Source organism: Brachyhypopomus gauderio, chromosome 5 (assembly GCF_052324685.1).
Source record: "Brachyhypopomus gauderio isolate BG-103 chromosome 5, BGAUD_0.2, whole genome shotgun sequence".
Lineage (NCBI taxonomy): Eukaryota > Metazoa > Chordata > Actinopteri > Gymnotiformes > Hypopomidae > Brachyhypopomus > Brachyhypopomus gauderio.
Window position 1 is genome coordinate 4,067,846 of NC_135215.1, and position 14,226 is coordinate 4,082,071.

Consider the following 14,226-nt stretch of genomic DNA (forward strand, 5'->3'; position numbering starts at 1 on the left):
TCGAGGCGTGTTCGAGGCTGTCAGAGGCCTGGCGGGGGAGGTGACGTGACACGCGGCGTTCGCTTCCATATTTGGCGTCGGCTTAATAAGGGATCAGAACGTAAGGGCACATAGGGTGTCGGCGTCTGCGGTGTACCATCAAAGAACGCATGTAGGGGGAGTGTTCTGCATATTGAATTCATTGCTTTGCCCCTCTGCACAAATGAGAGAGCTGATTTAGTGCCCTGTGCAACCCGTAGTTTCTAATGATGTGAAATACAGAATCTACATTAATTCTTTGGCAGCCGTTTTTCAGCCTTCAGCGTTTATTGGCTCTTTTCCTGCTTAAAAGCGTCTTTACTCCTTGCATAGAGTTGATTATAGAATCTGGGATCCTTCTTCCTCCTCGCATTTATGGCGTTTAGGTAAAACCTTGCACATATTAGTTGAGTGCTCTCTGTCTCTGCTGCATTAGCAACTGATTGGGTCTTGTGTTTTAGGTCTGACCAGTGACCAATGTTCTGATTTCTTTATTTATGCATGCCTTCAGTCAATAAAGGATGTGCTGTCAGTAATAGAGTCAAACAAGGGGGGATTGGGGTTGAATGGGTTTTCTTGGAAAAATCCTCAGAGATCCCAGTAGCCGTTGGGATGTATCTCGAGTGGATGAGTAGCAGAGGGATCTCCTCCCAGTTGCAGATCAAACGCTCCGCTTTAGAAGACCATGAAAGCAGACGTTGCCTCCTAAACAGACGGCCAACCCCCCCCCCCCCCCCCCCCCCCCCCCCCCCCGCCCCCACCCCTCCCGAAAAGCGCCGCAGCCAAATAACTACGGCTCATGGCAACTCTCACGTTAGAACTCCACTACGGGTCACGCACCTAAAATTAGCTACAGTTTGATTTGAATATGCATGGCGGAATTAAAATATTGTTGCCTCAGACTGCAGATTGCGGTTGTGTGTGTGTGTGTGTGTGTGTGTGTGTGTGTGTGTGTGTGTGTGTGTGTGTGTGTGTGTGTGTACAGTGTGTGTGTGGTGTACAGTGTGTGTGTGGTGTACAGTGTGTGTGTGTGTGTGTGTGTGTGTGTGACCGTGCCCTCTCCCCTCCCCAGCCATATGTGCTTTCAGAAAATTATAACGGGCTTTGGAGTGAACGTGAAAGAAAGATGAGGCATCCCGGAAGCTTCCAGAAGCCTAGCCAGCACTCTGGACAAAGAAATGAACTCTTCACACATGCACAAATAGACCGGTCTCACAGCTATAGAGCTCTCCCTCACCGTATCCCTGTAGGATTCCCGTGTATATAAACGCAACGTTAGCACTGAGTAAATCAGTGTGTGTGTGTGTGTGTGTGTGTGTGAGGAATGTGTCAGGGAGAGAAAAAGAGAAATGTACTCGTATAGGAGAGGACTGGCGAAGGTTTAGGCGTGCTGGGAATTTGAGGAAGTGTTCTCTCTAAATGATTCAGCATTTTCAAAGCACTTTGCTGCAAACCTGACAACACAATGGCCCAGCCTGAGCTGGAGTTATCATCCTTACACTTGGAACACAGTAGGACACAATTTCAATTTGTACATTTAACATTTCTTGAAATTTCAAATGTTAAAATACAATGCGATTGTTCTCAGAAATGTGAGAATGTCACTTTTCCATTTGCGTATCTCAACAAACACGTATTTGATTTGATTGAATCCAATTTGATGCATCACTGCAATGTTACAGCTCTAATAACAGGAGAGTGTTTTGTTGGGTAGGGACATTGGAGTATGGTTCTGGTTCTTGGGGCAGGGAGCGGGGCAGGTATCCTCTCCACCCAACAGGGGCCCACCTGACGCCCTCACCGTGAACCAGCAGCCACTCACTGGAGTTTTGTCTTCCAGACAGCCGTGCGTAGCTGGGAAGCCCTCGGCTGTAGCCGGCGTGGGCTGGCCCGGGTGCCAGGGCAGCGACGGTACATGTCTCTCCACCTGCACGGACCCTTTGGCATTCATGGTTCATGGAGGGCGGCAGTTATTGTGGCCCGTGTGGCCTCGTAAGCATCACAGCATCTAAGCATGCGAGTCCTGGACACTTCCCAATGGTTCTCCAAGGTCACATGACCCAGCGCTTTATGATCACTCTTTCATGACCCAGTCGATCCAGATGATGGATCACAGATGGTGAGGTCGCCCTGGCGAATCGGAGACGTTCTCTCAAAGAGAGCGTTGGCCGTCTGTTTTCTCCATACAGTACTGCGGTTGGTCTGGGGCAACCAACCATAGTCTGAAAGTGCTGTTATAATCAGTAGTCATTTATTTAAATGTTGTGATCATTCTGTACCGAGCGAGAGGACACATGTCCTCGAAGCGAACGTGGACGTCGCTGAGTTTGAAGGTGGAGGTCAAGAAGCTCGCCTCTGAATTCGGCCTACCGGGTTTGAATGGGGTGTTGCCATCTCTTGGCCCGTGGTGGAGCACTTTGTGAGGAGAAACCCGAGAACGTTCTCCTCACTGGAGAAACCCGAGAACGTTCTCCTCACTGGAGAAACCCGAGAACGTTCTCCTCACTGGAGAAACCTGAGAACGTTCTCCCATGCAGGCACTGGGAACCCGCCCAAGTTTTTAGATTCCAGTTGGTGACACATGACTTGTCTTCCTCGCTCCTAAAGCTCCAGCCCTTTCATCATACTGAATCATTCATCACATTTACTGAATAATATTCCTTAATTGTATTCACTGAATAATAAACCTGGAGTTGAAGAGGTTAAATATGCAACATAAGTAGCAATATAAAATATGCTGATAGTTCTATTTTAATAAAAACAATGAGGAAATGAATGCGTTACTTAGTAAACAAAGAGTGTCGTTTTGCTCCGATTTACTGCCAAGCTTGGATCAATCTAATTACACTTCCACTAATTCAGGAGGTGACCAAGTACATACAAATGAGCACTTTTCCAATCTGCTGATTCAGTTCAGGAATCACTTATTTACTGAGATTAAAATGTAATTCATCTTAAAACTTCTCTCTGGTCTTATACTTGTGTAACTGTGGGCACTTCTGCGTACCGTGTGTGTGAGTGTGTGTGAGTGTGTGTGAGTGTGTGTGAGTGTGTGTGAGTGTGAGAGTGTGTGTGAGTGTGTGTGTGTGTGTGTGTGTGTGTGTGTGTGTGTGTGTGTGTGTGCGCGCGCGCGCATTATGGCAGGTCCTGTCTGCTCTTGATGAAGCATTGCCGAATCACTTGCTACTCTAAGATTATTGCATTAACATGGAAATGACAGAGAGCTGGGATCCTCACCTCATCACCCAATTTCCAGTGACTAAAGACTGGAAAGCTTTGTAAATGCACTGGAATAGGAGCTGTACGATCAACCTTTAATAAGATCTAGCCCGTACATGACTGAACATAAACAATGTGACAATTAATTACCAAATTACATCTGAACTTTTAGCACCCAATGGAAAATTGTCACTTTCAGTTATTAATTTGATAGCATGAATGAATTCTGCAGGTATTTAAAGTAATACATTACAATTGTGGTAATATATAAACTATAATAGCATCGCCTGTTCAATGCCATCGTGTTCTTTTATCCTGTTGCCTCTATAATGGGTTTTGGGAACTTCATATTGCAGTGATGTATCTTATATCCCGTGATCATACTAAACATCAGTGAGAAATAGCCATTAAAAACTGGCCCTGACACATGTCATTTGTCAGGAGGAGATGGCGATAAAGACAGTTCCTATTCAGTCTGGGATCCCATCTCAAGTGCTCTGTGCTTTCTTTGGGTTTTTGTGGCTGCATTAACACAGTGAGGCAAAAACTGAAAGAGATTAAAATGTGTTGCTAAATGGTCTATATTAACAGTGCTGTTAGAGGGAATTTACACGTCTGCGCCATGTCCCTGCCGACCCTTTACCCATGCATGACGTTGCTAGCAGAAACCTCAGCAAAGTCCTCGTGTGATTTAGACCTGATCATTACTGCTCACAGACCGTCGTTAATTAAGCACTTCCTTTCTTCCTCACATCCATTTCTTTCTCTCTCTCCAATTCCCCCGTCTCTTTTTCTCTCTCACTCACTCCCTCCCTGTCTCATTCCAGAGTCTGTCCATCTGAGGTGTGTATCTGAGTAGCCCTGCCCTAGGTTATTCTCCCCCTCTCCCTCTTTCCCTCTCTCGCCCCCGCTCCCTCCCTAGTCTGTCCGTTTGTGGGGTCAGCCCCCAGCCCCCGGTTATTCTGCCTCTCTCCATCATCTTTCATGGCACAAAAAAACCCACAACAACCCCAGAAAACACAGAAATACCCAGCCTGGTCACCGTAGTAACGCTGACAGGCAGCTAGGAGATTACCTAGAGCTGAGAGAGAGAGAGCGAGAGAGAGAAAGAGAGAGGGAAAACGACAGAGACAGAGGTGGTGAAATAGAACACAGACATACCAGGAACAAGCGATGGAATTAACTTATCATGCTCCACACAACCCCAGCCATGCCTGGAGCTTCGCCTCCACCTCAGCCTCATGTCAGGGGCCTCTCACTGGAGCTACACCTCCACCTCAGCCTCATGTCAGGGGCCTCTCAGTGGAGCTACACCTCCACCTCCACCTCCACCTCATGTCTGGGGCCTCTCACTGGAGCTACACCTCCACCTCAGCCTCATGTCAGGGGCCTCTCACTGGAGCTACACCTCCACCTCAGCCTCATGTCAGGGGCCTCTCACTGGAGCTACACCTCCACCTCTGCCTCCACCTCATGTCAGGGGCCTCTCACTGGAGCTACACCTCCACCTCCACCTCCACCTCATGTCTGGGGCCTCTCACTGGGGCTCCTGCCAGGATATTGGGCTGAACATTCAGTGAATTGAAAACTGTGGTCTTTGCAGACATCAAGATTCGTAATGTAGCTATTATGCACCGTCAGTTCCAGTCAGTAACACCCCCCCCCTCGGTGGATATAGCCCCACCCCCACAGCCTCTTCCTGAGTGACGCGTGAAGGCGTTGTGATTTGGCTGAGACAGGGAACCAGGAAATCTTCCTCTAGTGGAAAGATGTGAAGTGTGGAGGCACCCCGCTCATATCTTTGTTTTAACGATTTAACGATCATTAACTATTAATGTGTTTGTTTTTGAGAGAGACCGATACTCACGGTGGGCTTCGTTTGTTATTGTCCCATGTCTTATCACATGCACTCACAATCACATCAGATGAATGGAGGGTTAAGGACAATTGCCTTTGTAATCTTCTGTAATTTAACTGTGTGAAAGAACAGAGGAGAACGGTTATGTTGAGCAAATTATTAGACGAAACCAGAAGGCAAACTGAAGACACTCATAATAACAACCAGAGGACGGCATGAAACACTGCTGTGTCCACCTGCTGGATCGAAACTCATCACTTTGCCCGATTTTTCATTAGGATGAGATGTATATTTTCTGATATTGCCGCCATCACTCACACGCAGACACACACACACACACACACACACACACACACACACACACAGTGTGGATTCCTTGCTCCTCTTCCTTTTCTGCGTTTGGGTCGTAGCTTTGTCCCTGACGGGCAGCTGAAGTGCTGACCAACCAGCTCTCCCTCCTTGAGGACGCACTCCATGTGACCCAATAGGACCAGCGAAATTCTGAATCGGCCATTCAGTGGCTAAACTTACACTACAGTGTCCACCAGCCTGATCCAGCGAGTGTTTCTAAGGCTCATTCAGCATATGGATTTAAGCTAAATAAAAATGACTGATAGTTAATGGACATCTTCCAAGGATGCCTTTATTATAGATGTCCACTGATTGTCTATAGGCTTCATAAAAAGTGACCTTCTAACAATTTCATGGTGTTCAAGATGATCTGTAGTGGCAGATATAATCTGAGCAGGTGTGTCTCGTTGAAGTCAACCTCTCTGCGCCGTGACGGCTTCTCACTCGCGAGCAGCAGCTCTGCTCCGCTCGCAGCCAGTGTGACGTTTATTAGCTTCCCCCCCGCAGCACGAACCTCGGCACGGCGGTTCCATCAGCAGCCTGAAGGGCGTGCAAGGCCACCTCGTCCCCACACTCCCCCTCCACTGGAGGAACGGCGGGGAGCTTCCCTTCTTCTCCTGAAGTTAGGAGAGAAGTGTGGCAGAACTTTGTATCTGACGCGGGCTGAAGGAGCCGGAGGTTGAGGAGGTGGCCGGCACGGAGGGGAAGAGAGAATCCCACCCCTCCACCCCTCCATCCCTCCGCCTGCGTAATGTGGCTTTGATGATCTCAGGGAGGGACTGAATGACAGCACGTCGATGGAGAGGAGAGGAGGTGGACATGTCTGCCTGACCAGCAATAAATGAGGGGGTGAAAGAGGGAGAGAGGGAGAGATTCATGCTGCCACACGTCTTCTTCTACCTTTTATTCCTGAGCACTCTTACTGTCTCACAACTCTCCTCTTCCTTTGTTCTCTTTACTCCTGTCTTTCCACTTCCTTGAAATTCTCAATTCTCTCTCTTCCCTGTTTCCATTCTGTCTTCTCTGTGTCTCTCCCTCTCTCTCTCTCTCTCTCTCTCTCTCTCCCTCTCTCTCTCTGTCTACTTCTTTCTCTGTCTCCCTCTCTGCCTCAATCCTCTAGAGTGTTTCTCTAATTACTGGTCAGAGCTGTAAGAGGGCGATAGTGTGTGTGTGGGTGTGGGTGCGGGTGTGTGAGTGAGCGCGTGAGTGAGTGAGTGAGTGAGTGAGCGAGAGAGAGAGAGAAGGAGAGAGAGAGAGAGAAGCTCAGAGTCTGGTTCTTCGGCTTTGGCGCTGGGCTAGGACGCGGTCCGTGTCCAGATGTCCGCTCTCCGCCCCGAGTTCGGCGCGGTGTGAAGGGGCACGGCATGGCGGCCGCCGGCCTCCTCTGCCCCTGCGCGCTGCACTCTCTCTGCCGGCGCTGCTCCTCCTCTTCCTCACCTCCCCCTTTCCCCTGCTCCTCCACAGACGAGTTCAAGGGCTCCAGCGTGGTGGAGCTGATGAAGAAGGAGGGCACCACCCTGGGCCTGACCGTCTCCGGCGGCGTGGACAAGGACGGCAAACCCCGCGTCTCCAACCTGCGGCAGGGTGGCATCGCGGCCAGGTAAGCCCCCGGTCCTGGGAGGGGCGGCCATCTGCAGGAGCCTCGCGGCGTGGCGGGGCTCGGGATGGTCGTGGATGGTGAATTACTAGGCTTGAGCAGAACCGTGTGCAGCGAGTGAGCAGGGCTGGGGGTGCGTGCGGGCTGCCCACCACACACTCAGAGGTCACCTCCTCACACACATTCATTACACACACCATCAACTCTCGCCCAGTGAGGGGATGAATCACACAAATCACAAACTATAGGATTTCATGCATACACAATGCATAATGCCTTGTATATATATATATATATATATATATATATATATATATATATATATATATATATATGTTTTTGACTGCTTTAATTAATGTGTTTTTTTTTGTGTGTTGTTTGTTTGTTAATGCTTAAAAATGAAGGTATCACACTGTGCAGGAACTGTGTTAATATGAAGCCCTGAGTCTCGTACTCTGTAGATTTGAAAACACTGGAAATAGCAGCTCCAAATCACACTTGTTTTTTCATATCTGTCAACAATCTGCTAAGAGTTGGAGGGCTTTCAAATGTGTGTGTGTGTGTGTGTGTGTGTGTGTGTACACACATATTTGTGTATGCCTGAGAGAGAGACAGACCCTCCTCAGTGGATGGTTCCTCTGAACAAAGTCCTTTATTCATCTTCTCGGAGCATCTATCAAAGCTCTGTGTTGCTCCTGGCTCTCTCTGGCTTCTCATCTCTCTTCTTGCCCCCCTCTCTCCATCTCTCTCTCTCTCCCTCTCCATCTCTCTCCCCCCCTCCCTCCATCCATCCCTGTCCTCTCGCCTCACCTCGGTCCAAATTTGCACCTTTTCTTCTTCGCAACACTCTATTTCAATCTCCTTCTCATTTCTTCCTCTTCCTCTCCTGTTGGGCCCGTCTCCCCTCACAGAAGCGACCAGCTGAATGTAGGAGACTACATTAAATCCGTCAACGGCATCAACCTGACCAAGTTCCGTCATGACGAGATCATTAGCTTGTTGAAGAACGTGGGGGAGAGAGTGGTGCTGGAGGTGGAGTATGAGCTCCCGCCTGTGTGTAAGTGCCCCGTTTGCCCCGATATGTTCTCTCCGTTTGCATGGTGTGGCGTTCATCTACATTTTAAAGCAGATGGTAAACGTAAACGTTATTCATATTTAATGGCGACATAGTGTAGCAATAGCCTCATGTTAAACCATCAGCTCAGCGTAACCACCAGTCTGTTAGTTTTTCTTGTTGAAGTAGTGTTGGAGTCTGCTGCCATTAAAACAAGCCAAAGCCGATCCGTGTCTTATCTGGTACCGTCGTGTTCTCACCCCGCAGCTGTTCAAGGTTCAGGTGTGATGTTTAAAAATGTGGAGGTGACGCTTCACAAAGAGGGCAACACGTTCGGGTTCGTCATCAGAGGTAGGTGCACTCCCAGTCTCCTGGATCTCTGGCTAGTTTATATGCAAAATGTGTGTTTAATAATACCATAACACCTTTCACAAGCCCAATGTCACTTTACAATGCAGCAACACTTAAAGACAAAAAATCCTGATAGAAATGGAAAAACTTGAGAAGAGTCTTGGAGGAAAGACCAGCGCAGATTTATACAGAGAGGCCTGGAGTTCTCCAGCACTGGAAGATCTGCCCCTCTTAGAAGAGCAGGCTGTGGTTGAAAGCACTGAGAAGACGAGGGGGTGAAGCGTGGACACAGGAGATCTCAGAGATCAGCTGGTGATACTTGAAGGACTGGGGAGGGAAGTGAAGCGTGTTGTACACTGGATACAGGATTGTGGCGGTAACCAGCGCGGTCCGCGAAGAATACTGATGATGTGATCAGACTTTTTGTTGTAAATAATCACGCCATCTGCTGAGTTTTGAATAAACTGGAGTTTGTTAATGATTTTAGCTGGAAAACCAATAAAAAGAAAATCAATGTGAGAAAATATGAAGGCATGAACCAGAGTTTTGGCTGCGTGTGGGTAATGGCTGGAGGCCTGCCACATTACAGCGCTGGAATAAGGCCAAGTGAGTTAGTGACATAAAAGTGAGTGAGGAATCGAATGCCACGCCAAGACTTCTATCGATGGCTGTAGGCCTCACTGGCATGGTGTCTATATCTGTAGTGTAGACATATCTGCAACAGGTTTTCTGGACCCAACTAACAGTACCTGAGTTTATTCTGTATTTAACTCTAAGACACTTTGTTCATGGATGCATGCTATTAAGGACTTGCATGGAAAGTCAGAGGTGAACTTTCTGCTAACATATATCTGGATGTGTTTGAGTACTGGTAATCCGCTAATGAAGAATGAGAGTGTGTTAGATGATTGGATGTTCGTTCTCCTTGGCTGTTCTTGGGATTCTGCGAGTTGTAGTGTCCCATGTGAATATGGGGTGTATGCCAGTGGAGTTCATAAGCAGCAAATGATTACACGTTAGCATCTCTGCCAGCCACTAAGAATCTCTCATTTTCTGCAGTGACATTCCAGACCTATTTAAGCCCATGTGCCCTTTAAACCCACATTCAGTTTTGAAGTCAAATTTAAAGAAGGCGAATAATATTTTGTTCTTGTCATTTTAACCAATCCAGCAGTTTGTTACATGTCATTTTTACCACGCACCCACACCACAGGTCTGGGGACCTCACAAAAAACGTTGGTCTTTTGAGTCCCCTCAGATATCATCACTTTTGTTCTGATATTCTCAGAAAAATCCTATAGCAACAGGTGCACTAGGGAATCTGTGTTTACCAATAGCAACAGATCATTGTCTGTTTGTGAGGTAGGAACGAAGCCAATAATCTTAATCCTGTCCCTGATTTGCCGATGAAGGAGAGTGGAGATAGGACTACCTCATAATTCATTGTATCGAATGCGGCATTCAGATCGAGTCGAAGAATATTAATGTGAGCCTCATCATCAGTGCGATGAAGGTCATTTACAGTCCTCACCAGGGACTGTACAGAAACCAGTTTGAAAAGTTTCTCAAAGATGGTGCAGTGTGAGGAAGTGTCTGGAGTCGTGGAGTTACCACCTTCCCCATCACTCTGACTATAAACAGAAGTTGGAAAATGGGTATGTGGTATGTGATGTGCATGGCAGGTGTCTTCAGACCAGGTGTCTTCAGAATAGATGCCGCTATTTAAAGGTCAGAGGTACAGAGCCGGATGTATGAAGTGGCAGAAGCTCAAGTCTGTAGAAGTACATTTATGTGCATTGTACATTTATGTGTACAACCAATAATGACCTCGTTAATCTAATAGATTTCAAAAGTAACACTCTATAATGGAAAACGATTTATATTGTTGTTATTAATAATTAGAAGCCTTTGTTACTGACTGTGATAATGCCTATTACATGTACTTTGAGAACTAATAATTAAACATGTAATTATGAATTATCGTCCATAACTTGTTTTGGTATTCCATTCATTTGAAGATGGAAGCCCATTTTACATTTAGTGAGAAAAATCTCTTTTTAGACACGCCAGTTAACGCTGTGCATTTTCTCAGCTGCGAATACATACAAATTTGCACGACCAGTATGATAAGTGAGTCATGTTTGAGGTTTAATGTTTAAGATGTGATGAAAAGAATGAATGTAATGTTTGTGGATCTACGTTAGAGCTTGGGCGGCTGGGTGTTCTTTCAGACATCGTCCTTGATCTGATGATGATCATGAATCATGATTAATCATAAAGGACACAACTACAGTAGCAAACGATTAAGGGAGCCTTGTGTGTTTGTTTTTGTTCCAGTACTCATACATAAAAAAAAATCAAACATTTCTTCCCATCTGTGCTAATCACGAGGGCCGCTGTGAGAGCTATTTTGCCTGCAGTGTAAAGGTGTGACCACAGTGGCGGTGTGAATGACAGGCAGGGTGAACCAGCTCCCATCCCTGTTTGTCGGAATGGGCGCCCTCTGGGTCCTACACACCCCAGCAGCGTTTTCGTGATTGGTGTATTGCTCATACAGAGGGGGCACCACTGGTGCCGTTCTCCTCTCGCAGACCCAAGCTTCCAAAGGCACGTAGGAACAGCCTGGAATGTCATAAAAAAGCATTTCTTCCTGTTTACTGAGCGGCAGCCGGGGTTCAAAGCAAAACAGGGCGCGTTTCAGCTGTGTTTCCACACTGAGGAGAGCCTTTGACAGTAGAGAGAAGATGAGCCCAGTTTTTGCCTAATATCATATATATCATGAGCAGTTGATTGTTTATAGGTCAGTGCGTCCACTCTCTGAAGAGATAAAACACAAGTGAAAGCAGCATCTATGGGAAAACCACAGTTTTGAAGATGTTCATGCATTTCAGTACTTTTCTAGAGGAATTCTTCATTGTCACTACAAATGTGCTTATGTCTGAGTAGTTGCGAGTAAGGAATTGAGTTGTTGAGTTAAAAAAAACTGACCTATAAACAGTCTACTGAGACAACAAGAATTTCTTTAGTGCTGACTTATCATCCCACAAATAAAACAGTGGCTAATATGAAACTTGAACACTTCAAGATCTTCCAGGATTATGCATCCCTTTTGAAAGATCCTCCACTATAGACGAGACAACATGCTCGTCATGGCTCGTCAAGAATGATTTAATTAACCATTCAGATTCCAACTGTTGTACTGAACTGCAGCCGATCTAGATGTGCTATGTGATGTATAGATGTGCTACATGTAAATGTATTAAGACAATCACAAAAATAACCGGCACAAAAGGATCAGTTGTTATCATTCAACCTCATGCACCATAGCAGGAGTTGCTGCAAGAGTAATCAGCATTACACTGGAGGAACCAAGAGAGGTCGAACACCTTCGGACCATCAGGATTGGGGATATGTAATTACCAGTGTCAAGGCGTTTTAAAACTAATGGACATTGTATTAACAACATATCTGTTTGCATAACCAGTTGTTGCTATGGCAGCAATGAAATTAGGAAATTCTAAGAAAAAAAAACTGATCTACGCTGTTGGAGTGAATGTGATGATTCAAACATCTACATTTTCATATAAAGGCTGGTTCCTATTAATTCAAAAGCACTTTTCTTCTTATATAATGCAGTTTTTTATATATAAAAGTTTATAATTTATTTATTTATTGAAAGTCCATCTAAGGATGTTATGCTATCTGATGATTTAGCAAGCCACATTTTCCCAAAGTTATGTATCCTTTTAGAATGAGAAAATGGGGAACTGTCCATTTGAAATATGCCCAGCATTTAAAGTAAATAGCTTCTATTTAGCTGTGCTGAATTATTGGATAAGCCGCTGCACTGTGGATACACTGTGCAAAATGTATCTGCAGTAAACATTCATCCACAACAGCACACGCAATATGTTTATGGCCACGTTTGAAAGAAGTGTTAATGTGTTACGTTTCCCCACAGGAGGCACCCATGAAGACCGGAACAAATCTCGCCCGGTTACCATAACGACTATCAGACCTGGCGGCCCTGCTGACAGGTGAGCTAGTCACCCTCACGTCAAAGACTTCATCACCGTGATATAAATCACATGCCACCTTTAGCATCTTCACATTTAATATTGCTGTTATTCTGTGCTGTGTGTGTGTGTGTGTGTGTGTGTGTGTGTGTGTGTGTGTGTGTGTGTGTGTGTGTGTGTAAAGCTTTCCTTAGATTTGCTTTTGCCTCCTATTTGCAAATTGTGATAAATCACCACTGTTTTTGAACTTTTTCACCTTATCTAAAAATTGTAAATAGACAGTGCTGGCTTCCTGCAGGTCTCCCCCACCCTACCCACACCCACAACTCCACCCTACCCACAACCCCACTCTACCCTACCCACACCCACAACTCCACCCTACCCACAACCCCACTCTACCCTACCCACACCCACAACTCCACCCTACCCACACCCACAACTCCACCCTACCCACAACCCCACTCTACCCTATCCACAATTTCCTGCGTGGAACTCTCCTTCTGCTTAGAAGGAGAAGAAGAAAAAAAACGCACAAACCTGTGAATGCAGGTTTTGTTCTCGTTAGCCCCCTAGCATGGAGCTAAATGTGGTACCATCGCTGGCTTGAAGGTCCTAGTTAATTGTTCAGCTCTGACCTGGCGTCAGCTTAACGCACATTCCTGACCTTCTGGCATTCCATTAGGATTTTTCTGAAAAATCTCATCCCATCCAGAGCTGTGCTGATACTTATGAACTGAGTCACACTGGTCAAGTGCAGGAGATGAGTTTTATCCCAGCCAGCCCCTGGGGTTAATCAGAGACTCTGTTTGTGTCATGGCCGTTAAGGTGGATATGTGACACGCCTGGTGGCAAACGGTGCTCCTTCTGAAAGGTCTGAGGGGGGGAGGGAGGGGGCGGCATCCCCAAGAGGGCGTCGTGTTCCAGCATAATGGTGATCTATGATGGCAATCGGGATCTGGAGCGTTCTTAACTCCCTGCAGTGACGGAGGGCTGTGGAGCTTTTACCAGAGTCTGTTGTAGCACCCATGGATCCTCTCTACGCTTGAGGGTTTATGTTTTAAGGGCCGGTCAGTGCCCTGGGTGTGTGGTGTGTACCGCTCCTCCAGCTGCTGTACCAGGAGCTGCCGTCGTTACTGAGACTGCGTGAGCGGCCGTGCTGCTCCTCACGTTTGTGGGGGTCACGTTAAGGGCGAGCCAGTGCTCTCCTGCACTGCTGGTGCCGTTAACGTGTGTGCGGTGTGTGTTCTGCCCCTGCAGGGAAGGCACCGTCAAACCAGGCGACCGGCTGCTGAGCATCGACGGGATACGCCTGCACGGCACCTCCCACGCAGAGGCCATGAGTATCCTCAAGCAGTGTGGCCAGGAAGCCACACTCCTCATCGAGTATGATGTGTCCATCATGGGTAAGGCCCCGCCCTCTTTCCTCAAGCCCCACCCCCTCAATCACACAATGTTCTTGGCACATGTTTAATTTTTACTTCTTAACAGGTGCTATATGACAAGCCATCATGTGTTTTGATTGCTTTCCCAAATTATAATTCTACATTTTATTATGCGTGTGAATGAAAATGAAAACTGGTTTTCATACCGGCTTGCTCGAATGTGACTGACAGACAGTATGTGTGCTTGTGTAACTGTCTGTGTGTGTGTGTGTGTGTGTGTGTGTGTGTGTGTGTGTGTGTGTGTGTGTGTGTGTGTGTGTGTGTGTAAGTGTGATTGTGAGAGAGAGAGTATGAATCAGCTAGAGTAAGAGAAAGAGAGT

At 46.7% G+C, this 14,226-nt stretch overlaps 1 protein-coding gene across 11 annotated transcripts in view; it reads left to right on the top strand.

Annotated features, from left to right (window-relative positions):
• The window catches only part of grip1 (glutamate receptor interacting protein 1), a 187,332-nt gene that overhangs the window by 129,442 nt on the left and 43,664 nt on the right, over nucleotides 1-14,226 (top strand). For all 11 annotated transcript variants that reach the window (XM_077005013.1, XM_077005009.1, XM_077005011.1 and 8 more), the window contains exons 3-7: nucleotides 6,911-7,046; nucleotides 7,955-8,100; nucleotides 8,365-8,448; nucleotides 12,410-12,485; nucleotides 13,722-13,867. In XM_077005013.1, coding sequence (XP_076861128.1) covers nucleotides 6,911-7,046; nucleotides 7,955-8,100; nucleotides 8,365-8,448; nucleotides 12,410-12,485; nucleotides 13,722-13,867 — 588 coding nt within the window. The remainder of the gene's footprint in view (nucleotides 1-6,910; nucleotides 7,047-7,954; nucleotides 8,101-8,364; nucleotides 8,449-12,409; nucleotides 12,486-13,721; nucleotides 13,868-14,226) is intronic.